The sequence below is a fragment of the Pezoporus occidentalis genome, unplaced genomic scaffold (genome assembly GCF_034315485.1).
Source record: "Pezoporus occidentalis ecotype Australia unplaced genomic scaffold, CSIRO_AGI_Poc_V1 ctg37, whole genome shotgun sequence".
NCBI classification, from domain to species: Eukaryota; Metazoa; Chordata; class Aves; order Psittaciformes; family Psittacidae; genus Pezoporus; species Pezoporus occidentalis.
Window position 1 is genome coordinate 1,274,782 of NW_026915691.1, and position 26,133 is coordinate 1,300,914.

The following is a 26,133-nucleotide window of genomic DNA, read 5'->3' on the forward strand; positions in this document are numbered from 1 at the left end:
AGTCCAGCCAACAGCCTCCTCAATGAGCTCCTCTGTCTCACACCAGTACCTTTAACCAGCCATTAGCTCTCAGTCCCTCCCATTTCCTTCACTGGCTTCTGGGTTCGTCATCTTCTTCCTGTTGCCAGCAGCCCCCCCTTCTCCTGGCCTTTACTTTGGGCTCCAAGTCCCAGCTCCCCATCCAGCTCCTCTGTTTGGCCCAGCCAGATGTACGTAGTCTCAGCAGGCACCTTGTCTTCAGCTATTTCTTTCCTTCCCACTTCTTTGGGTTTGGCTTCCTCCTCCCCACTGACTTGGTTTCCACCTGGGGTATGTGAGAGTGCAGAAGAAAAAGGCTTTGTGCTTTTGAGCCTGAAGCCCGGCATGCTGAGCAGGACCATGGTTACCTGCAGGGCAAGGACAGCATGTTATCCCCACAACATGGGGAGGTCCTTGTGTGCTAAGCTTGAGGGAAAACACCTCAACCTCTTCATCACTAAATGAGGTGACCAGAAGGGTGACTTTTTTACCACTCATGTTCACAAGAAAAGAGCTCAGAAACTAAGGCTCCCCATCCCTTGCAGAACATGAAGTCCCTTTTCTACAATGCCCAGCCTTTAAGACAGTTTCAGAAGTGCCTCCAGAAGAGCCTGGGAGGGTCAGGGTAGTATCTTTTCTCTTAGCTGAAGTGCTCCAAAGAAGTAGGACCAATTTGGCAGATGGCAAATGAAGTAAATAAAACAGAGCCCAGGGCATATACCTTGCATGGAATGTTTCAGTTTTGTAAAGAGTCTTTCCTTGATGCAACTAGATGCAAATTTTATCATGCTGGAGCTAAAGATGCTATTGGAAATGTCTCAGCAGATGTGCTTTGTGGTCAGTTAGCCCAAAGAAAGGAATGCAGAGGAGCAGTGTTGAGATTTCATTGGGAACTGTCGCTTCCTGTTAAAGTGAAGATGAACCCATGGGTCATACAAGCCCTGAAAAGCATCAGTCTAGGAGGCTTCACTCTGGAAAGCTCTCGTCTCAGAAGGGTCCGCATCAGCGGTCAGCAGCGAGCTTTGCCATTAAGTAAGAAATGCATAGATGTAGCCCTATGGTTTTATTGAATCAGTGCTGTATAATTTAGCCCTGGGCATTCTGTCTTAATGACTTTGCAGGACGTTGTATTTCAGTTTATTTTTCATGATGTAATTGTCATTTGACTTTCTGACAGCTTTTTCTCCCCCCTCAATGAGTTATAGTCAATTAAACAGAGTTTTGCTATGGCAAAGCTGATCCAGAAGGAGGTTATTTCCACCCACTCGTTTGCTTTTCCACCTCTGAAATAGTTTGTAAGTCAGACAAAAACTGGCCAAACAAAATACCTTCCCCAGGCTGTTTTCTAAAGCAGGGATTCACCACCTCCTTCTCTATTTTCTATTTTGTTGTGTAGGGTTTTGTTAAATCTGGCATGGACTCTTCTGGTTTAATGCTGGGGCTAATGCCTTGAGTTACCATCTAGGGAAACTGTTCAGAAAGCTTCTCCTGAAATCCATCTGAAGCCCACCAAAATGCTGAGACCTAATTTAAAACCTTCTCTAGCTCCTGGTTTCTAGATGCCTTCAATCTAGCAGATCTCTAACTTTAAAGAGGCTAAAGTTGGCTATGCTTCACTTGGGGCATTCTGCTGCCGACACGTGTGTTTGCTCATTAAGTGTGTTCATGATGCAGGTTAGGGACTACTCATGAAGCAATGTATTGACAAGATTGAGGGCCCATATGATATTTTGTCTGATGTTTTGTGGGTAATATGGTCTAGTATGAGGCTTCCTTGCCCATGGCAGGGAGTTGGAACTAGATGATCTTAAGGTCCTTTCCAACCCAAACCATTCTATGATTCTATGATATAAAGGCTTGATTCATCAGACACAGCATTCATCTGAGGCCCTCAAATCAGGGGCTAGCATGTTGATGACTCCTCCTCCAGTGAATGGAGAGAGCTGGGGACCTGTGAAGGCAATGCTGCCCACCTCAGAGCCCCAGTGCCCTCTGGCAGTCCCCATCTCCCACCACTTATTCCAGCAGGAACACTGAGAGACGAGGTTCCCAGTGCAGGCGCCTTGGTTAAAATGCCTTCGGTTAGGTTGAGATGAATCTGGCCCTTTGTACATCTGTGTGCTGGTGCCAATGTTGTAAATCCTTGCTCAGTGAAGGACTTCACTTATGCAAGCAAATATTGCCATTGGGTTCGGCAAGGGAGGACAACTCGTACATTTAGTGTGCTTCAGAATGCAAATTGCCTAGAAACAGTCAAACTTGAATAATGCCTATTATTCATTCCACAAGTGCTACCACCTCTATAGTGGAAACCAGTAGGTAGTTTCTTTGCAAAATACTCAGCTGGTTGTCTAATTATGAAGGACTTATAATTATTAAATGTGCCCCCATTTTACTGCTAGGAAATGGCTCAAATGGCAAATTGGATCAAATAGATTGGTTGTTTATCCTTCTCTTTGAAATCTGAAATGTATGACCAAAAAAAAAAGTAGTTCAATGCCCTGTTTAGGTGTTACATTAGGTCCTGATTTAATAGGAATGCCCATGGCGGCAAGTGTAGGGGTGACAGGGGTCTTTGTGTGAATTTTGAGGCTCAATTAGGCAAAAATGGCAAGTGAACAAATAGCCTTTGGGAAAAAAACATGCTATAAGACAAGAAAATAGCAAAATAATTTGGTTGTGCAGACACCTGGCAGGGTTTGCTATTGACACTAGCTGAGCCAGGTTTTTCTCTTTGAATTCTGGCAAAGAGGAGGGTCCAGTTGCGTGTGCTTGACTTGGTGAACATGAACCTCTCTCTGTTCTCCCACCATTAATCTTGGGCTCTTTCCTTCCTGTTGGCCAACTTTCAATAGGAAGGAAAGACAGTGTTTCCATAAAATGCGGTGAGCACAAGGAGTTCCTCCAATGGCAAACACAGGACTCTCTCTCCTGGGCAAATGCAAGTGGTTTTCCCAACTCTTGGCTAAGGGCTTGGACTGCCAGGCAGTGATGGAGAAAGAGAAGAAGGGGAAATGTTGTCTGTTCTGCCTCAATATTAGGGCATTGCAGCTAGATCACATCTGATCCAGATTCAGTCCTGCTCTGCAAAGACCCCAAAGCATTTCCATTGCATTTGACATCCAGAGAGAGTTCATATGATATCACTAGGGTGTTTGAGGGTGTTGCTGCTCCACAGTTACTGTTGGCTTAAATGACAAACCCTGGCTTGAGAAAACCTACTCACCTAAGCATCAAGAGGGATGTGTGAAGGAGAGGATTACACCTCAGTTGCTTTGGATAAGCATATATTCTCTAACATATAAGAGGATCAAAGTTATGAGTCTGAGAGGGATTAATCCTGACAAGTTTTAGATGCTGAAGGCAGCCAACCAAGTGAGCAAGCTAGTCCCTGTTAATTCCTTGTAGAATGAATGGGGAGGCAAATATTCTTTTGAGACATGATGGTCAGAGGTGGAGCTGTCCTCCAGGTAAATCTGGAAGTTAGTCCATGCATTGCTTACAGGTGTGGGGCTGGTTGTGGAGGGATGTCAGATGTGGAGCACCTGGAGTACATTTAACTGGTCTGAAATACATAAAGGGTGAGCCTCAGCAGCCTGAGTAGTGGGATACAGGGTTAGAGAGGTAAGGTTTTGGTCATGGCTGTACACTGATGAGAAAATACTTATTAGTGTTGGTGGGATTTGTTCAGGCAATGTGACTTTCCTCCCTGGTCCTGCAGTCAGTGCAGCCTTTTCTGTCCCAATAGCAAAATGAAAGTAACTCTAAGAAAGCAGATTTTCTCCAGAGAGAAATCTGTGTGTGTGTGTGCAGTCCCATGTGTTAGGGACAAGCCTAAGAGAAGCGAGAGGTTGTTGACAGGAGATATTTTTCCAGTGGAGCGATGTAGAGGAAGGCCCATCTGGAGTGGTCAGTGCCTGAGCTGAAGGAAGACTTGAGTTCCTGAAAGCTGTGTTTTCCACCACATCCCTATCGGCTTGGGTTTAATAAACAATATCCCCTCTCTCCCAGGCCATGCCTTGGACTTGTGATGAACCCGTTGCATTTCCTCCCTTTCAGATCACCCAGTTAAAGATTGAGAACAACCCCTTTGCGAAAGGCTTCCGCGGCAGCGACGACATGGAGCTCCACAGGATGTCCAGGATGCAGAGGTAACTCGTGCCTCTGACATGGGGACCTGCTTAGCACCGTGAGAGCTGCCTGAGCTTTGCTTTGCATGTCGCCTTTGGCTTGAGCTAAGCCAGGACTTAGGGGCAGTCCCTTCCCTGGCATCTGCATGTGTGTTTCACCTCAAGCTCTTGAAATACCATCGGGCCAAAATCTAGGACTTCCCACTCTGAGGTGAATGCTTTAACTGCTGGGTTACAGAGGCAGGATCTCACCTGTGGTTTGTCCTCTTGGCCACAGGGATCTTGTACTCCTTCCTGACTTGTTCCCATCCAGAACAACCTCTAGCTTTGGGCTAAGCAAATGTCTCCGAGGCTGTGTGTGGGCTTAAACCTGTTTAAAACAACAAGAGACTTGGGCTAGCTCTGAGAAGCTCTGGTCACCAGGCTGCTGCAGAAGAGCTGTGGGATATTTCTTTCCCCAGGTGGCAGTGCTTTAGAGACGAAGCTCCTAGCCTTGTTCTGCAAGCAGGTTTGTTAAAGTTGCTCCAGATGCCTTTGGAGATCTTAGTGCAGAGACCTGTGTTGTGCTGGTTTCTGGCTTTCAGAGGCAGGAGGGGAGTGTTTGTGTGGTCAGTTCTGGAAATGCAGAGGAGGAGTGCAGACGTGATGGTTTCAGGTTGAAGAAGGGAGGTATTAGAAAAGTTGGGATCTCCAGGGCCAGGTGGCTGAAGAGACCTTTCTGAATGTCAGTTTTGGATGTAAGTACTTAAGCTGAAAATCAAGCCTAAATCCTGTTTAAAGGTCCTGTTTAAAGTCCTTTTCTAAATGTCAGGGCCTGCCAATACTTAACTTCATGCCTTTCACTTCACTTGGAACTTTGTCCATGTGTCAAGCTGCTTCCTGGTGCAAATGTTTTGCAGGAACAGCGCCATACCCATGATTATACCTAAGACAGATGGAGATGCTCAATATAACATTTTCCATCCAGGAGGGCAGGAGTGACTCAGATCCCTTATTCTCCAGGACCAGCAGAGCTGGCTCTCAGTGGAGGGCTGTAGAGACCTGTGCTGTGACCTTCTGTTGGGAGGGTTTTCTCCACCACCCACCTAGGAGCTGGCTGTAGGTGGTCATTGAGGCCTGGAGTGCAGATGCTGGTGTGGATGCAGGAGTCTTTTCTGGTTGCCATAGATGGTGACCTGAGCACGGCTCTCCATACCCATGCATATCATGTTGATGGGCAAGAAATAATGCCTGAAATCCTGGGAGCACTTAGACCTGTTACCCTCCTCAAATGGGCAAATGTGCTCAGGTGTACAAATATTTTCAGGCTCAGACTCAGAAAATCCAATATATATAAAATATATATATCATAGTTTTTACATATATATATGTACGTATATAAAATGTATATACACAACAGTTACTCTTCTCCATCTAAATAATCTCTGTGGTCTTCTGAATGTGCCCTGTGTTCCCTGCCTGCCCTTTCCAACGACAGCACAGATCCTGGCATAATATGTCAATATTTCTTTATTTATGGGTGTACTACCACTTGAAATAGCTTTTTTCCCTCCCATGCCAGCCTCCCAACCTCTACTGGAACTTGAGTAACGATGTCCCCTGCACATTTTTGCTGCTAAACTACCCTTTCATTATGGTCAATGGAAAGATTTGAAGGTTTACATTCATGGTGGGGTTTTTTTGGAGCCGGGGGGGAGGAGGTAAAACAGTAAGGACTATTAGAAGGGCTTCATGCCATATGAAGAGCATGGCATCTAGCCATGCTGAGCTTGTGCTAAAAATTGCTTGGCATTTTTATGCAGGCCTGCGGTCATAGTTGATGATACAGTGAACAGAAGCACTTGGAATCTATCAACACACCCACTCAGGCCTGGCAGGGTTGGAAGGGTTAAAATCCACAGTGTCGGCTTTTCAGGATGATTTTTGATGCTCACTTCCTTAATAACTTATCCTCTGTGCCAATAGCATAGAAATGACTGTGCAGCTTTACAAAGATGTCTTTTTTTTTAAGGGAGAGCAGGATAAGATTATTATAGTGAAATAAAGACCTATTCAAGGTTGGAAATATGTGCCCACCTTTGTGCCTTTTAATATATATCTGAATATATGCAAAATTATATATAAAAATATAGGAAAACATACGTAAATCATATATATATATAAAATGTGTATTTAAGATAAAGAGCCATTCAGGGTTGAGTATGCTAGAGAAGCATGAGCTACTTTTGTGGTTTATATAGGTTTAACATACAAATATATATTAAAATATAATTAAATATACATTAAAATATAATTAAATATATAAAATATAATAATATATGTTAAAATATATTTTAATATATAAATGTATGTGTGTGTGCCTATGTATTGACATTATTTCCCAGTGATGTACCTACTCCCTACCTGGCAAGTACAAGTAAGTCTCTCTTGGCTTTAGAGCAGTGATGCCTGTTTATGCCCTTGGAGAATAGGGTGGGCTGTATTTATAGTGCTATTTCTTCCCTATAGGAAAAAAATAGCTGGAAAAAGCACTTCTTACAACAGCCTTTTGTACCGAAAACTGGTGACCTGATATAAATTAGGTCACTGATCATCTCATTAAGGGGCATAGCCATGGAGGGAATGAATTTTGCATGCTCCATATTTTCTTTATTTAAACCTCCGTGTTTTCTTTATTTAAGTCTCAAATGTTTCTGAATTCCCTGCATAGGGCTATTGCAGAGGAACATCCCCCAGCTGAAACCAGCCCTGGGAGAAGCAAACCCCAGGAGACAAAGCGCTGACCCAGCCGGGTGTATGAGCTGGCTTGTGGCATCCCTTTTTTGGGGAGGATTGGCCCCAGCTATGGGCAAAGCGTGTCCCTACACCTGCACACCTTGGAGCAGCCTTAGAGGCATGAGCCCTGGTGAAGATGTGCTTCCAGCACTAGACTTTTAGGTCCTAATGTGTTGTGTGGGGTTTGGATTGGATGGGAGTAGGTGTGTGGCTGTTGAAGATACTGCCTGGAAGTGGTGCCCCCAGCCTGGGCTGGTGTCTGTGCTCCTTCTGTGTTAAGCAGAGAGTGATGGGAGCTTCCAGAGAGCAAAACTGCTTTCTTTTGAGACCTCACCCCATGAATGGGAGAGTGGATGAAGAGCCCTCCCTCTGCTTTCTCACCTGCAGAGTCCAAACAATTTGCTTAGAGTAGATGCCTACCTTTTAAATAGCTAAAATTACATGAGATAAAGTCCATCCTAAATTACCATGTGGCCAGACCTGGTGGTCTCCTTGAACCTTTAGCTGTCAAGCGATGTGAGGGAAACCAGTTTGCTGCTCAGCTCAGAGCAGGCCTTGCAGTGGGGTAAAGTAGAAGTAGGTTTAGGTGCTGGTGGAGACTCGGCCTGATGGTTCATCCATTGAATGCCTACCCCTGGAAAAAAGTAGGGACTAAGAGAAAAGAAGGTGAAACAGAGAAGACATCTTTCAATGCCAAGAGTGAGCTCAGAGCATGGTCTCGGGTGCCTTGTTGAGGACTCTCCCTCCATCTCTGCTTGCTTCTATGTGCTCTGGCTATCTGGGTAGATGGGGATGTCTTTGCAAATCCATTTCTCTTCATGGCTTTCTCCTTCACAAAGTCTCTGCACTGGCTTTTCCTGTTTCCCAGAAGAAAAGCTAGTAAGTCTGTTCAGGTAGAAAACTTCATTCAGTAGCAATATTAAGCCTTTCAGAGGCAGATGGTTTCACTCGAAAAGTATAGCCATGAGCTCCAAAGGAGATCCAAGTTCCAGTGAACAGTGATTTCTGATACATGTTAATCTTCTTCCTGCTGCTGTTCTTTCCTGAGACGCACGGGACCCCTTTAGCAGGTTCTTTGACAGGATGAGTGCTGTGGGAGAGCAGGGTTTTTAAAGTTTTCAAGTTTCTGAGCATGAGATCAAGTTTGTGACTTTCTTGGTTAAAAAAATGAAGAAAAAAGGAGAACACACTAGAGGAAAATGCGTAGAGGGATGCGAGTTATATGGCATCTGTGTCCTGTGCTCCTGCTGCAATTGAAAACATAAAGCAGGTAAAATGAAGTAGTTGTGACACTGGGAATTTTAGGCAAAGTATTCCCTTTGGATCTCTGTGAAAATTCCTTTTGCCTCTGCTTAGAACTTCTGCTGTGCCAAAGGGAATTTGGTGTGGATAGCAAGAGCAAAACATGCAGCAGAAACCCTCAGAGGGTGAAGCTGATGCAGAGAAACAATGAGATCTGCCTTGCAGATGCTAGTGTAGGACTTTGCCCTTAAAATGCCCCATGTCAATGCAACTGTACTAATAAACCATAGCTATTGGGTGACCTGGGGGGTTGCATGCAAGTTGTATCTTAAATCTGTGACCTCCACAATGCAGTGGGGAAGAAGTGTTTGTGGGTCTGGTGCTAAAGCACTGTAGAAGAGTAATACTGTTAGAGCATTTAAACAAGTTTTGTTCATCATCTGCAACTCCCGCTGTCTTCAGCAGTTATTATGGGTGCTGAAGAGCTGCTGAAACTCTCAGGCCACTGTTACTGTTTGTTCAAATTAATGCCATTTAGTCTTTGAAGCTTCTCATTGGGAAAGCTTTTGAGAGGGAAGATGATTATGTGAAAGGGTGGGTCTTGGCTCCCTTGAGGGATATCTTGAAACCTTTCAAAGTGAAACACAGACCCAGAACTATCCACTGGACAAAGACAAGTGGCAGTGTAGTTCATTTGACGTTACGTACCCTGCTAACGTCGTGTTTGACTGATAGGTCTGTTTGATGCAAGTTGGTCTCAGTCCACTGCAAATGACCTTTCTCTTCTTGAGTCTTCTCATTGCATCTTTACATTCACGATCATTTCCCATGTTCTGCACTGAAATCTCCCAAGAGCCACATGCTGTCTGAAACATTTTTAGTGTGAGAATTGGAGTTATAACATCTGTTGGAGAGATGATGCTTTCCTCCAGAAATGTCCCCAAGGAAATTTTCCTGGTTAAAGCCCCAGTGGAAACTGTAGGCTTGAATTGTATTCTATAGAATTTGATGGAATTCAGATGAAATCCAAAATAAGGCTCTACAGGCTTCACTGGAGGGTACCCACAGCTCTTTTAAAGGGTGAAAATCAACTCGAGCAACACAGGGTAGCTGCAGTTTCCTCCATTACCTCTTCTTTGAGGGATCTGCCCAGCAGGACCTCATCTGCAGAAGCTTGGCACAGCAGGAAGGGATGATGACGCTGTCTCTGTTGGCCGACATCTATTCTCTGGCTCCTTTTGTGTTTGTCTTAGTCCAACATGAACAGTGGCATTTGTCTGCAGGAATCCAGCTTTTTATCTGCCTGATAATGATAGTCTATATCTCTAGCTGGTTCTTTTCACTGCTGGTTCTTGGGTTTGTTACAGTGATCTCTTCGGGCTGCATTGCTCGGATGAGGCACTGGTTGTTAACGTACCATGCATGCACCCAAACCAGGGTTATTGGATCCCTTCACATTCTGGCAAAAAAGGCCAGGACATTTGATATGTTGGTGGAGAACCCTGCAGTGAACATCTTAATATTCCTCAATAAGCACTTTGACTTGACGTCCAATCTAGGGTATTATTTTCTGTGGGCAGTCCCCATGCAAAGAGAGCTCATTTTTGATCTGAGGGTAAGGCTGAAGGGAGTACTCAGTAGTTTCCCTCATACCAATTCCTTCCTGCTGTAGATTTTATCCGCTTCAAACTCTCCAGTGCAAACTCTCTCAAGTGCTCATGAGAATAGTTTGATTTTATTTCAGTATGGTGGAAATAATCTGAAATGAATGCACTTGACAATTGTTTTCTGGTTTGTTCCTTTTTCCTGGGTGATGGTGTACTTATTACAGTTACATTTTCTCTTCCTCTTTCTATATCTGTTATGGCTGGCTTCCATTTCTCTCCTACTCTCAAGTCTCAGCAGGAAGGACAACAATTGGTGGCCTGGGAAATATAAACCAAATGCCTTTGAGTTATATTTGCACATCTGGAATTGGAGACTGATTCTGCACCCCTGTATCCACAGGTGCTGGGTGTGTGAAAGGGGACAGGACTTCTAGGACAGCAAACATTTGTCCTTTCGTAGTGAGTGACCAAGGAGCAGTTAATTTTAAGGAGGTTTCTGGCAATTTGGAAAGAGTGGAGAGAATTGCTGCAGTTGGCCACTGATTGATCAGATTTTAGGTTAGGAATTGTCATTGTGAACAAGATCTAGAGAGTGCCCAGCTTGGGGGCTTCAAAGGACGCAGCAGCTAACAGTGGGTTAATCCTCTTCCATATCATGCCTCATCTTGACCTCAAACAGATATCAGTGTGCTCCTTGGGACCTGACATTTAATAAGTCTTTTGGAGTTGTTACCATGAGCTGCAGCAGCTCTGGAAAGCCTTGGCATATAAGGCTTTGTTGCAGAAATATCAGAAGCATCTTCTACAATAATTTGCTTAGGGTCAGTAGGGGTTGCATGTTTCAGTGCAGAAGCTTCTGGTTATAAACCATGGATCTTCAAAGAGATTTTGAACAAGTTTTTTGGCTGGCAGCTGCATTCACTGTGCGTTGGCTGGTACATTAGGAAACTTCAAGTCTGACATGAAAAGACATTGACAATAATTACTGTCTTGCAGCACACTGATAGGCAAGAAAGTTGACTGGATATCACTCCGTGAAGGTCTATATTTATACTTTTTCACAGTTTTTATCACTTTGCAGGGGCCAACAAGGTTTCCAGCTCTGAGATTACAAAACCTTGAATTTGCTCCTTTGGTTTCTCTGCTAAATATGAATTTGTGGCATAAGTGATCAGACGGAGCTCTTGAGTGCATCGTGGTGACAATGTTATTTGGCCAGGGGGAAGATGTAATGAGAGAAAATGAGACAGAGGTCACTAACTCCACTTGGCAGAGGTCTGATTTGGGTGTAAGTGCTAGGGAAACACAGGAAAGATTCATTTGGTGTCAGGGTTATTAACTCTAAAGAGGAATGTGTGTGTTTGTAGGAAATGGTTTTGCAGAACCAATGTCCTATCCTACAGGTCTGGGAAACACGTGGCCAGGTGGGGGTCTGGGTTTCATACTGAGTTCCTTTGCTATAGACTTGGAACTCATCCCTGATTTCTTCCCCCAAGGTTTAATGAAAACCCAAGTAATATTCTCTCCTGGTGGCCCTTCAGCTGGAAGCCTGATGGTGCAGAGACTGTAGAGCACCTTGTGCAGTGCGGCTCCCCCCTTCCTTCCAGTCCCCTTCTGCTATTGTAATACACCAACTACAGTCTGAATATTCATCATTAGCTTCCAACAGACTTTAAATAGACCAACGACAGTTTCCTTCCTTGTAAATTCTTTCCCCTAACTGATTCCTTCTGATTTTACAATTCTTAATGCAAAAAAGGAAAGCCCATTAACACCCCCGTGTAAAACTGACATTCTGGCCCAGTCTCTTCCTTGCTGTGTGGACAGTTTCCTATATTGTCTGTGTAAATCCAGCTTTAGCTTTTTTTTTTTCTTTCCCGCCTTCCTACTTAGCTACAGTTTTTTGGGATAGCAAAATTTCTGGACACAACAGTCATTTTTGTGCTGGTGGTGGACAAAACCTTTCATTCCATTAAACTGTGGCTGAGGATTGCGACCAGCTATTTTGGGAATAGTGACTTTTAGGTGCTGCAAAAAAAAAAAGCACCCCAAAACATTTTAAAAGACAGAAGGACAAATTCAAATGGTTTGTTCAGTCCATGTAGAGTGGGCTCAAGAAACAGTATAAGTATTTCAGGATGGCACAAGGGGGCCTATAGGGATGCTGAGGAGGGACTCTTCATTAGGGACTGTAGTGATAGGACAAGGGGTAACGGGTTCAAACTTAAACAGGGGAAGTTTAGATCGGGTATAAGGAGGAAATTCTTTCCTGTTAGGGTGGTGAGGCACCGGAATGGGTTGCCCAGGGAGGTTGTGAATGCTCCATCCCTGGCAGTGTTCAGGGCCAGGTTGGACAAGGCCTTGGGTGCCATGGTTTAGTGTGAGGTGTCTCTGCCCATGACAGGGGGGCTGGAACTGGATGATCTTAAGGTCCTTTCCAACCCTAACTGTTCTATGATTCTATGATGTTGCTTTACAAGGCACCAAAGATATCTCTTTATTAGAGCCCCTATAAGGAAGGAATAGGTAGGAATACAGAGATAACTGCCTTTGTGTACAGAAAAATAGCAAGCTGAAAGAAAGAGAATATTCGAGCTATTTGGTTAGAAAATACTTTCCTTCCTCTCCCTCCTCAAATAATAGATTTTTTTGGCAAAAATAGCACCCAACATGTTTTGACTGAAATGGAAATATTTCAGTCTGGAGAGAAGTCATAGCGATACCTCCTGGGAACTGCTGTTTGGAAACTTGGTTTCTCCAACCTGCTCCCTCTCCAATGTGACTCCCTGCTCCCACTGTAGCTCCTGCAGAAAACCACAGCTCTCTATGCTTATGGAGGCTTTTGTGTCCCCTGGGAAAAGCAGTCTGAAAGGAATTCGGTCCCCAGTGCACAATGGGAATGTGGGATCCTGACATCACCTATGCTGGCACTCAGGGTGAAAATATTGCTGTTTCAGGCATACAGCTCCTTTATGGAAAGAAAACTTGTATTATCGAAAAAAACCAATCAGGTTGTTATTTTTTCACCCATCTCAGCTCAGAGGAAGTGTTGATTTAGGTGAGAAGTATCTAGGATGAGGATGGCTTCTTAGTGTTCGTGTGGTGCTTCACACAGTGAGAGTCTGATACCTATGGGGTCCCTGTGATCTACTGTGAGAATTTACTGTAAGAAACCCCCATGCAGACCTAATCCCACATCCCCAGGAGACATCCAATTCTTCCGCACTGAAGCAGGGAGAAACTGTGAAAACAATCACTTCTACATCCTCCAGAAAAGCCACTGAGAACATGGTGTGGCATCATGTCATGGTATGTTCCTCCTTCTCTTCCATCGTAGCTCAGAGGTACCCACTGAAAGTAATAGTGAGGCTCTGCTGTTTCCTGGGGCAGTTGGTGTCGGTAGTATTAGAGATGAGGAAGAAGGAACCAGTCGATCCATGCAGCATGGGAGGAGAGATGAGGGCAAGGTTCATGTATCATCTCCTTGTGGATTGTCCCCTTAGAAGGGCAACATGGTGGGGGTGCAGCTTTGGGGTGTCGTGCTGGTATTATTTCCATGTGTATTGCTGTGTGAAAGAGCAGGCAGCTCCAGAACATGACGTGGTAGGGCTGGAAAATCCCCTAGAACCTAGAAGGTTTGAAGGCCATAGGAGTTTTGAAGGCCACAGCTATTGACCTTCCTGAAAAGCCACCAAAGATGCCCTCCAGCAGCAAGAGCTACTAGGGTGGAAATGTTGGTGTGGGGTGTCCACAGGCAAAGAGGTCCTTTGAAGCCCACCACATACCCTGGCATCCATCGCTGTCTTGTGTGTCTGAGGGATAAATCTGTTTCCTCCCAGTCCATCTCTCTCTTGTTCTTGTGCACAGTTTAGACTTCAGGAGAAAAAGATGCCTCTTCAGCCCATCCAAGTGGGTGGAAAGCCATGCTCCTGTGGGGAGGAGCTGCTGTGCTTCCAGGGGAAGAAACCCCACCTTTGGAATGGGTTCTCTTTGGCAAGCCACCAGTGGCTGGGGTTTGGAAAGCTTTTGTGGCACAAGGAGAGAGACATTTACTTGGGTTTGAGCTCCTGGGTGAGTTTCCCCTCCATTACAGCCCGGTTGCTGATGTTTCTGGCAGCCACCACAGGAGGGGTTTGGATGGACGCTCCTTGCTGTTGAGTAGGTTTATGTAAATGCTATTGCTAAACTTTGTATATAAGATCTGAGTTCCTACAGTGATAGGTCCTCTCTAAAGGGTTTGATTGGAGATTCAGGGCTCCTCCTTCACATGGAAGGTGAGCCTGTTGGTGGGATTTAAGGATCTGTCCTTGCTTCAGCAGAATGATTTTGGGCAGACGAGTAGAGTACTTCAAAGGCAGCTTGGTTTGATTGTTATAGCCTTGAAGAAGAAAGCTTGCATTGGAATCTTGGTTCCGGGTCATGGCTGCTCTAGGCCTGGTGGTACTTCGTGAGGTGTTGCTGTACTACCTGGTCTTTAGGCGTTTTAGCAAGTGCTTGGTTCAGGGAGCTCCCAGCAGTCTTGGAGGCAGCTCAGGGGGAGGCTTGCACCTTGGTTGAAGGCTCTGAGAACTTTTTGAGCTTCACTTCTCTCTCCTGCAGAGCAGGAATAGTCTTGTCTGGCCATGTCTCCAAAACACACTATAGGGTCTTGCAGGAGAGGGGATTTCCAGCCAGTGTTGGCAAAGCATCCCTGCTTCAAACCAGATTTCGGAGCAAGGGAATGAACCAGACTTTCCATTAGTGCTCCCCCTCGTAGCCTGGCTCCGCTGAGGTGTGTAGCTCTGGTGTGCAGCAGGACTTGGTGATTTATTCCTTTCTCTTTCCTAAGTGCTCTGAAGTGGAGCTTGTTTTCTGCTCCAGGGATCCCCCATCCAGGACAACCAACCTTGCAGACCCTGGGGAAATAAACAGGGACAAATACCATAAGGGGGAATAAGCAGACTTAAATATTTAATCCATCTCCAAGACAGCTTGGCAGAAATGTGGTTTTTATGTGCACACGTGCACATCCACATATACAATACAAACAGTATGTATTTTATAAGTGCTACTAAAATATGTAAATATAAATCTTGTGTATTTTGCTGTGACTGCATGTATCTGTTGTATGTAGGGATGTAAAAAGCAATTGTGGTGGAAGAGCCACAAATCTAAAGGGAAAGATACTGAAAGGAAAGTGAAATATTAGAGTGCAGCATGGATGAAGTGTGACTGGGCTGCAGCCTCCTGGGAGGGATGTCTCTGCCTGAGAGTCTGAACAAGCATCATGACGCTAATGTGCTGCCTTTCTTTATTAATCCATTTATTTATGATCTATTTACTAATTGACTTTCTGATATTTTGTTTGTTTGTTTCTTTGCTTTTAGTAAAGAGTACCCGGTTGTTCCCAGGAGCACAGTGAGACAAAAAGTGTCCTCGAATCACAGCCCCTTCAGTGGTGAGACCAGGGTCCTTTCTGCCTCCTCCAATCTGGGCTCCCAGTACCAGTGCGAGAATGGGGTGTCGAGCACCTCCCAGGACCTGCTCCCGCCTGCCAACCCCTACCCGATCTCCCAGGAGCACAGCCAGATCTACCACTGCACCAAGAGAAAAGGTCAGACCTTGGCTGCTCCCCAGTCGGTGCTTTCCTCTTCCTAACATGACTCTCAGCGTTGTTTCCTCATGTTTCCCATGGACAGCCCCAGCCTGCTTTATGGTGACACATGAGGACAAGCAAGGGATGAGGGCTGTGCAGGTCCCCCAGGCTGGGCTGGGAAACTCCTCTCATTGTAGCCTAAATCCCCATCTGTGCTGCTGGGCTGGGAGCTGGCTGTTTGGAGGGGTGGCAGTGCCTTTCCCCCGTGTTGAATCCACATTCAGTAAGATAGCTGGTGCCGGAGATAAAGATGACTTATCTGCCTCCATAGCCCCTCAGACAGGGTTAATCTCCAAGTGGAGATACCTTGACAGCTTGGCTTTTGCACAGTTTTCAACTGAGAGTCTCGCAGTTGGGAGACAGTTGTCTGTAGAAAGCAATTCCACTTAAATGCTCGGTCTAATGAACGGTGCATGGGATTGACAATCATGATATCCATGCTCGTTCCCCTCTGGTGTGACTGACCTGCTTTGACAGAGCTTGAGGGATTAAACTGTGAGGGCTTTACACTGACTGCTCAGCTCGTCCTGGCGTGAAGAGCCCCATGCTATCCATGGGATAATTGTTCTCATGTAGGAGCGAGCAGTTTGTGGTCTTTCCTTTCCTCTCCTAAAGTAACGCAAATGCTTAGATGCAAACACACTTGCAGGACTGAGATAGCAAAAGCCTTAGATCAAGCTCTACCCCAACCACTCAGAAGAATATAGGGAGTTTCCAAGGTTGAATGCAACCCCATGGGGTGGACAGGAGATGGCTACAGCCTATCCTAGTTCTCCTTTATCAGGATTTAGTCTACGTGGCACAGGAAAAGCTAGCAGGAGTCAACATGCACTGTGGCATTTGAATGCACCAAGAATTTCTCCAGCCTGGTAGCCTGTCCCCACAGCAGATCCCTTCCTGCTTCCCTGCACGGTCCTATCAGTCAGCCACATGTCATTATTTTTAGTAACATAACCCCTGGGGCACTGGGATGTGCAGTGTAGACACACGGGCTAAGGTAGTGGATGCTGGGAAGTGCTGGCAGATGAGGCAGGAGGGCAGTGGAAATCTCTCTCCCATCCTTGGTGAATCCCCTGGATGTTGTGACCTGTGTGTTGTGTACAAATACAAATGCAAAAAAATTGAGAAATCTTCATATTTTCCTGAGATTGAGCTAAACAGTGATGAATGGAGGCCTCATTTTCTGACCCCCCTTCAGCTGACCAGGTGAACCGTGTGCTCCTATGGAATATAGCAAAGCTGTGGTTGGAAATGGTGATGCTAGACATCATCATTTTGTTTGGTGGGGAAAAAGATTTGCAGTGGCTTCCCAGTGTCCCCTAAGGTCAGAGATGGGGTAAATAGCCCTTGCTGAGGAGCTCTGACACAACTGGGTTGCTGCAATGCCCCATTGTTGGTGATGAAAAGGCAGATCCCATTCACCCTTGGTGTCCCTCAGCCTGTGATCCATCCTTGGTGCTCCTTTGCCCTGGGATCTGAGTTTTCCCCGCTCCTCTTCCCCTCTGCAAAACCTAACCAAAACAAGCTGGCCCAAATGACAACAAACCCTTTGGACAATCTCTGACTGCTGCATGTCCCTGCACCGCAGAGCAATTCATCATTCCCCTCCACATTGTAACGTGATAAGGAATCAACAGAGGTTTCCTTCCAGTTTTGGGATTCCCACTAAGTGGTGTCTCCATGGGTGGTTTCCCTCAATCCCCCAATTATCTCACTTCCTCTTATTGTCACAAAAGAGACGACTATCTGCCCTGTAAGAAGCTCCCTGGCCCCTTTTTGGCCTGCGTGGCCCTTGCGAAAGTGCAGGAGAACTGGCAAAGGGATTCCTTGTCTGTATGGCCGATGGCCCCTCATTATCTCTCCAATGGCTTGAGTGGCACAAGCAGTTAAGAGCCTTTTATCAAAGCCGCCAAATGCTTTAATCAAAGAGAAGCAGTGTCCTGTCCGATACCACCGACTTCTTCCGTGAAGCTGGATGTCTCACTCTGCTTTCCTCCCTGTGCCTTTTTCCCCCCTTCCCATGCATCCAGCAAATCGAAAACAGCCACCCGGGCTTAAAGAAAAGAAACACAAAGTTAATGGGAAACAGAGAGCCAACGTAAGCTGCCAAGCAGCTCTTTGCAAAGTGAAATTAATTAAAAAAGGAGGAAAAAAGAGAAGTCACTAGAGATGAGAAATTCTGTGCAGATAAATCGGAACGTGATCCAACGCATCCTCTCAAACTCAGGCTGAGCGTGGCACTTTCTTCTAGCACTGAGCAAGGGTCTTTATTGAACTTGGGGAAAATAACCTTGCCTATAATATTCTTCTTTTTCTTCCTTTTCCAGCCTCTCCTTCCTAAGTGTAATATCAAGTTTTCCTTCAGAGTTCTCGTGCTTTCCTACTTTTCTGCATAACTTTCACCAAGCGTCACCATCTAAGAAAAAGTGAAAGCAAGAGTATGTTCACTCCTAATGCACCTCTGTCTGTTTTCTGGACTGGAAGCTTTATTGATTGCATTGGATCATCAAGTCCCCAAACACTGACTCCTCTTCAGTCAGTTTAGGATTTATCTCAAATGGCTTATTTCCTTTTTGCAAGGCTGTAGGGATGGAGAAGTGCTTGCAGGGGCAGAGGGCAATTCAGCTGGATTTGAGACCAGCTGGTGTCTGTATCTGCTGTAGCAAATACCATTTCCAAGATAGTGTCTCAGATACGGCTCCTTCCAGCTTTGACATCTCATGATGTTTCTCTGTATCCTTTTCAATCAGCAGGTCAAGTCTTGGTTTCGGCTCAGTTAAGAATAGGTCTCTATTCAAGTAACTTGAAGTCACCTTTTTCAGCTTCTACTTCCTTGGTGACCTAAGACAAAGCTTTAGCTCTGTGGTTGACAGTGTTGTTCTTAGCTGTCAAGTGAAGATGGATTCACTCTGGAGATCTGATATGGAGTTACATTAGGGGAGAGCAGCGGGGCTGCGAGGGGGTGTTATCTCTGAAGGCTCCTCTGTTTCAGGGAGGTGATGTTCTTCTGGGTTAGGAAGGAAGGAAGGACACAGCCCAGAGCTCTGAATCTGGCATTCCTGCTGCCCAGGTGGGAGTGTGGGGTTGTAACATTGGGAATAACCCCAGCATGGTGCAATGGGGTAGCTGCTCCAGAGACCTTCTGAACATGATGGATCCTCAGGAATGGAGGTCCTCAAGGCAAGAATCATCCTGCATTGTATCCCTGCTCCACACTGAGGTTTCTCATGACATTTCACAAGGTTGCTGGTCTTGAGAGGATGGATTAACTCCAACCCTGGATCCTACCAGGGAGTGGTCTCAGTTCTTGATGTGGATTTTTAGGCTGCAACAAAGACCAGTTAGAGGTTTGCTTTTTTTCCTACTTGTTCTCCACCTCTCCCTCTCTCATTGTTGTGCTTGGAGAAGCCCAAAAGGACTTACCAGCAGGCAGCTTGCTTTTCTGTCTTTCATTTTAGCCCCACGTCCCAATTAAGGCATTGGGGCTTGTTTTCCCTTGTGTTATCCGCTCCCTCAGATTTCCTGTGAACTAAAAAGCCATCCCTTTAAACCTCTGCTCCCTCCCAGCCTTACACAATCTCAACCACTTGGCAGACTTCTGGGATGCTTGTGATGCTGAGCAGGAGGCGACTGGATCAGCCTCTCCCTGGGGAGGTTATAAAAGTTGTCATGTTGGCACTGTTCTTGAGGGAGAAGAGGGACGTGGCAGAACCCACCGGCTCCAACCAGTGAGGACCGTATCCTTCAGCCACCTAGCTTGGACATGACCATGGGGAAGAATGTATCTTTCATCTCCTTCCTGGTCTGATGAGGTTGGTGGAGATACAGCAATGCCTTTCCCCATTCTCCTCAAGAGCCTGCACTGTCAAGGTGGATAGACCTCTTTGTTGACTGTACTCATTTCTTCCTCATCCCACCCAGCTTTTGCTTCATTCAAAGAACCTGTAAGGCAAAAGTCAGGTATGGGATCTCTTTTTGGAGGACATGCTGCTTGTCCTGCTGATGTTAAGAGATGCAATGAGTTGGCCAAGGCTTGAGCTATGCTATAGCTGGAGCTGTTTGCTGCTTGGGTAGATGCAGTGGAACCCAGAGCAAGGTAGCTGCTGGGACACCAAGGGTTGAAGAAGAGCCTGCCTGCATGGTGGGGAAATACCTGAGGACTGGTGTGCCCTCAGCTCTTGCTGTGCAGCCACGTTGCTTGTGGCACTCTAGTTTCAATGGCTTCATTTCAATGGCTTCATCCCATTCTCCCATCAGGAGGTGCCTCCTGTGCCTCTGCAGGCAGTGCTGGCAACTTACTGCCTCCCTGGAAGAGGTTCCAGCTTTTGGTGTTGGATTGTCTCTACCCCACAACCCATTCTGTTGTGTTTCCCTGCAATGTAATGCAGACATATCACAAACTGTGTGATTGCTGAAATAACCAGGGTGTCTTAGGTTTCATGTCCGATGATGTAAGACTCATTTGCCCTCTAGGGATGTTAATTTGGGTTGAATCTGCATTTTCCATGTCTTCTTTGACAGCCCTCGTCAGTTTTGCATGCTGGTATTGGCTATTCAGGCTCATGTTAGTTTCATACTAGAAACCAGACAAGATAAACCAACAATGTCAGTGATAATCACCCATTGTGTCTCCCTCACAAAGTGGGAATGAACCTACTGTCATGCACTGGAAGTGTGGGTGAACTTTAAAAACCAAACCAGTTTGGTTCCATTCTTCATTGTCTTCTGTCCTGGGGAGCTGATTGTCGTGAATTGGAAAGGGAGCTCTTTTGATTTACACCAGGGGAAGAGGTGGGCCCAGTGCACCCCCTAGTCCCAAGATTTTACATGTTTGCATTTCTTTTTGGATGGAATTGAGAAAATTCCATTTAAAAAGCCATTTGTGTGGTATTTACAACCCAGCTGGAAGTAGTAAATACCGGAAATCTTGGAACTGCTTATCCTCTCGCTCAAGCTCCTTCATTAGATAGATCATCAAATTCCTTGTGAGAGCGCCAGTTTCCACCCCATTCTGCAGGCTCCGTTTTCCTTGGATCCACTTTGGAGCAGCTTCTCCCAAGTGCTGGCAGCTCCTCCTGCTTGGCAGAACCTTTTGCTTTCTGAGGCTTGCGCAGTATCGAGGGACTGGTCACAAGAGCTGATTGCCACCCTTGGCTTTCAAGAATAGCAACAAAAGGAGAGGGTGGTCAGCATCCCCCAGAAGTGCCCAGCACCTCTGAGGGCTCAGTGGCGACAGGAAAGGGATAATGAAGTGCTATCAGTGAATCAACATCAGGAATCAAACCCAGAGCAGACCAGTTATCTCCTATGTCCTGCTCACACTGATGCCGAGGAGGCGAGAGGATCTTCAGGGAGAGGATTATGGCCTTGGCACAGACTGTTCAGGCTCCAGAGCAGGTGGGGATGAATTTAAACAGCAGCCTTCAGCATTGTGAGAGAGCTCTGTTTGACTTGTCCTCCTTTTGCCACCCTCTTCCTTGCATATGTCCCCTTTCCACTCCCAGATCTGTTCCATATACCATAGGGAGGCACTTTGCCTGCTGTGTGCTGACTCTGGTCTCCTCTGCAAGGAGTGGTGGGACAGTGTCAGATCAGACTTTGTATTTTCAGAGAGCTTGGACCAGTGTAAATGCACCTGCTGGCACCAGCTGAGCATCTCTGGTCTGTATCATCCCATGCGATGATGGAGGTGGACTGTTCTCTTCCTTATCCAGCACTCTGAAGTTATGTAGATGGGAAATTCATCAGAAAGAGGGGCAAGAGGGCAGACAGAAGCTGTTAGGATAGACTGTAATCCTTCACTAGTGACTGTCACTTTGGAGATGGGTACGGTGTCCTTACACATCTTACAGCTTGGAGCTGATGATACCCTTTCCTGATGTAACATCAGTGGGGTTGGATCCAGAGAGGCCAACAAAGCCATCACAACAACTTATGGAAGACGAGAGAGCACCTACAGGGTTTCCACTGCAATTTGGGTTGGTTTTGGTTTTGTCCCTTCACCTGCAATGAATCCTGGAAGCGGATCCATAATGTTGTGGCTCTGGCTGGGCTGGGGCCGGCAGCGGGATGTCTGGGCTCGATGGAAAAATCAGCAACCTGAGGTTGTAAGTCAGGCGCAGTTTTACACAACCAAAAACCAGAGTTTGACCACTTTGTGTTGTGTATTAAAAAAAAAAGAAATAAAATAAACAGTCAAACCCCAAGCCAATGATGTCTGATGCCAGCGGAGTAATGCGGTTTAATGCTGAAAACTTTATTAGCAGAACAATGCTTCGTTTTACAAGACATTGTTTTTCCACCCTAGTGTTCTTATTACTCAGTGGTGGGACAGGGATCCAAAACTTTGAGGCTGTCTGTAAAAGCATGGGCTCAGGCTATTCTTCCAGATGTACCTCCTGTGATGGATAGACCCGTGTTCAGGAGGGAGCTTAGACCTGCGCTTCCAGCTTTCAGGGGATAACATCCTCTCCATCTCTCCTATATAAAATGACCCTGATGAAGGAGAGTGATACAATTCTGCACCTATCTGCTTGCTGTTCCAGCTGTTTTAAAGATATTACTTCATTGCTCACTTATCCCATCCTACTTTCTGTCCCAATTTAAGCAAAGGCAGAGGAGGGAGATAAGTTGATTATCGAGGCTCTGTGTTGCTGGGACAAAGGAGCCAGGTTTTGCTGTTGTCAGGAAGAAAGCATGAAATGGGACTGTGCTTTTCCAGCTCAATTTATGTCTATTACAAAGTCAAAGGACACCAAGGAGAAGGTCCCTATGGTGTGTACCTCGGTACCTGATGTTTTCTGGGGTGGTTGGGTCAAGAAGACTGCAGCAGCAGTTGCTCCAGCTGGGCTTGGCAGACACCTGAGAGGGAATAATGGATTATTTTACAAGCAGAGTAGGTTCAGCTTCCAGGAGGAAGCACATGGCTGTATCTAGCAATAAGTATGTTGACAAGAAGCAAGAGGTGCTCACACTGCCCATCTGCATCTCCTAAAGGTGAGACATAAGCACTCGCTTTGGAGCAGCCCAGCACCCATGTACGTGTGGTTTTGCAAGTGTTTCTTAGGAGAAGGATGCTTCCAGTCTTTTTTGTGGAGCTGGTTTGGGGTTTTTTTTACTCCCTTTGTATTTTCAGGGTGGAAAAAAATTGCAGCTCAAAACGTGTTGGTTGAGAAAATGCAGAAAGGGTCATTTCATGTGGTTGTCTTTCAGTTCCCCCCCCATGGAAAGGGTGCAGCCAGTAGGGCTCCAAGTGAAGTGGGATGGATGTGTTTCTGCCTGCACCAGAAATCTTGTCCTTGAAGCAGCAGCAAAGTTAATCTGGGTCGGAAGAAGCTCCCCTCTGCCTCACTGTCCTTAAAATCTCTTGGTGAAATGCTTGCCCTTGGGAACTTTGCCATCCATTCCAGCAAAGCTGGATTTCATTTGATGACCCTGCAAATGAATAAATAAGGGCATATTCATTTATTCATTTTGCTTCACCCTAGAGATTTCACCTAAATTGTTTATCTCCTTCCCTCTTTTGGCCCTCGATGCTGCAGGAAACAAAGGGCTGGGCAAGCTGTGCCTTGTTGCTTCTAGCTGTGAAATTTACTTTTCTTTGCTGTTACACTTGGCTCCCTGCATGGGATTTGTGTGCCCAGCCCTCCTTGGCACAGCTTAAGAATGGGGCTGTAAAACTCCAAATCTGATTGTCTCAACTGTGCCATGGCTGGTGCTCTCCCGGGGGGGATTTTTATTGTGATCTCCATTCCTGTCTCATTTATTGTGAAAATAATAATTGAAAAGGCTTTTAGTTAGCAACATCCGCTCTGAGCATCTCAGTTGGGAGTGGGGACCTCGGTTAGGTGCACTGTATCCACAGGCGGATGTTGTACCTCTGGTCAAAGTGCTGCAGCAGAAGGGAGACGAAAGAGCTCAGGGGGGTGTACAAGGTATCATCAAGCAAGCTAAGCCTTGGGATCCCTCCAGTATCTTATTGCCTTGATTTTCCTCCCAGAGCTCCTAGTTAATCCCTTCCCCACTCAGTGCAAGACTTGATTTCAGCAGGATTGATTCAGGTGGATTCCAAAGAAGGGATCTGTATTTACACTGCCATAATTGAAAGACATGTTTGGATCAGCTCTGAGCAGGCTGTGTCCTTGGTAAAATGAGGACTGTGGAGAGGGAGGCTCAGCTGAGGGCATCGTATTGTTGTTCGCTACCAGGAGTTTTTATCTCCCAACAGATGAGGAATGTTCCACCACCGAGCATCCCTACAAGAAGCCCTACATGGAAACTTCTCCAGCAGATGAGGATCCTTTCTACAGGTCCAGTTACCCCCAACAGCAGGGACTGAACACTTCATACAGGACTGAATCAGCCCAGCGCCAAGCATGTATGTATGCCAGCTCCGCTCCCCCCACGGACCCCGTACCCAGCTTGGAGGACATCAGCTGTAACACGTGGCCCAGCGTGCCATCCTACAGCAGTTGCACAGTGTCTGCCATGCAGCCCATGGACAGGTTACCCTACCAACATTTCTCTGCCCACTTCACCTCGGGGCCACTGATGCCCCGGCTCAGCAGCGTGGCCAACCATACCTCCCCCCAAATAGGAGATACCCATAGCATGTTTCAGCACCAAACCTCTGTTTCTCACCAACCCATCGTGCGGCAGTGCGGACCTCAAACTGGCATCCAGTCCCCCCCCAGCAGCTTACAGCCCGCAGAGTTCCTGTATTCCCATGGCGTGCCTCGAACCCTTTCTCCCCACCAATACCACTCGGTGCATGGTGTGGGAATGGTGCCAGAGTGGAGCGAGAACAGCTAACAAGGGGGTCAGGAAAGTGCAAGAGCATTAACCATGGAAAAAAAGCAAACAAGAAAAGGAAAATGGGAAAAGGAAAAAGAAAACAACCCCAAAAACCCTGTTGATAATAAAAAGGAGAGTATTTTGCAAGACTCCTTTAACTGAATGTTCACCGATAGCACTCGAGAGGGACGGACACTGATTGAAGCCACAGATGAAACAGCCATTTCGGTGTGACTTACCCCCCTCCTCCATCCCTTTTTCTTTCATTTCAAAGGAAAACCCAACAGGTTGGCACACGTCCCCCCCTGCCACCATCCCCACCCAGTTTGTGTTGCTGCCACCGCCAGCTCTGTGCCCCTATCCCCTTCCCTGCCCTCCTGCTCTTTTTGTTCTCCAAGGGACACCAAACTCCTGCTGCCTTTCTCAACACGATCAGAATGCTTGAACGAAAACAACTAGGATGTTACTTTTATTTTGTGGTGTTGATGTTGACAATGTTATATAATAAATAATAATATATATATTTTTTCTTTCAATTTTCTCAAAAAAAAAAAAGGAGGAAAAAAAAAAACAAAACGCCATCCCTTTTTAACCAAGGGTGGATTTTGGAGTGGTGTTTCTTTATTCTTTTTCTGTTTTTTAAAATCAGTATTATCGTTGTTACTTTTTAACAGGAAAAGGTATTATAAACCCACAAATAAACAAAGCAGGTACCTACCTCGCCCAGGCGTTGTACCACGAGTGGAAGCCCTCCCCGCGGGTTGCTGTGTTTCCTTATGAATGCCTCAAACACATCTCTGCAGGAACCAGCCCCGTAAACTCATCTCCTTTCCCACTTGTGTGTAATGCTCTCTCTCTTCTTTCCTTCCTTCCCATCTCCTGGTCTCTCCCGGTCCATCAGCCGCCTCTGATGGAGAAACATCCACGGCTTGTCTCCTGCTGGATTTTACCAGCATGTGGAAAGCAGGGCTCTGAGCCAGCTGCAACGATGGGAAAGGGGAGGGAGAGGATGCAGGCAGCGAAGGGAAGAAGTTTGCTCATGAAAATGCTGATGATGCTTGTTTGCAATCCCGGACTTTCATTTTATGGTGTGTTCTTTTCCTTCCTCTCCTAAAGAAAACGCGATACTGGTCTGGGTATGTGAAGTGAATTATTCAGTAAATGTGTTTAAAAAGGAGCAGAAAACAGTCATGAAGTGCTGGGAGTGGGGGAGGCAAGAAGAGAAGCAACAGCAAATGTGTGTAAGTAAACATGTCTACTGCAGAGTGTTTCAGGTGTAAGAATTCCTGGTGCTATTTATTTATACATGGGAGCTTGAAGAACTCAAGTCTGTCACAACACAGCTGATTCAAAGGGGTTACAGTTCTGATTGAAATGGAAGTTTGCTTTCTTCTCTTTCTCTTTTTTCCTCTCCAAGCTGTGCACACTCTATATGATTTACATATATTTTTAATTAAAAGTAATTCTAATGAACAGAAGAGGTATATCCATGTGTCAGCAACTGAGGACGCGGGTGGGAACATGTGGGAACGCCGCTATGTGCAGGGGAGGGATTGTAGACAGGTATCCAAAGCCATGTAGCTAAGGAGAAAGCAATGGTCCCTACCTAGCTGTGCTTTCATACTCTTGTGTGCCAATTTGTGTCTAATAAATACCAAATGCACTCAACAGCGAGGGACCTGCCCACGTAGTTTTAATTTCTTTATGTTTTGAGGTGGTCTTTTTTAGTTCTTTTTGCTTGATACCCATACATTTGATTTCTTATCTGTTTATGATGTACTGCAGGAGGTGAAGCATCCCAGCTGTCAAGCAGTGATGGGTTGAACTTGAGCCTGCTGTGTCTAGGGGTGGGTGTTTGTCCACTACAGAACTGCCTGGGTCCCCCAGGTCCTTCCCACCTGACTCACCCCAAGGGATATGCTCTCCTTGGGGT

General features: G+C 46.0%; 1 protein-coding gene across 5 annotated transcripts in view; it reads left to right on the forward strand.

Moving 5' to 3' along the window:
* Positions 1–25,678, forward strand: part of TBX5 (T-box transcription factor 5) — a 44,927-nt gene extending 19,249 nt beyond the window's left edge. For all 5 annotated transcript variants that reach the window (XM_062631171.1, XM_062631172.1, XM_062631169.1 and 2 more), the window contains 3 exons: positions 4,078–4,169; positions 15,139–15,365; positions 23,635–25,678. In XM_062631171.1, the coding sequence (XP_062487155.1) occupies positions 4,078–4,169; positions 15,139–15,365; positions 23,635–24,218 (903 nt within the window). In that variant the 3' untranslated portion in view covers positions 24,219–25,678. The remainder of the gene's footprint in view (positions 1–4,077; positions 4,170–15,138; positions 15,366–23,634) is intronic.
* Positions 25,679–26,133: the final 455 nt, after the last annotated feature.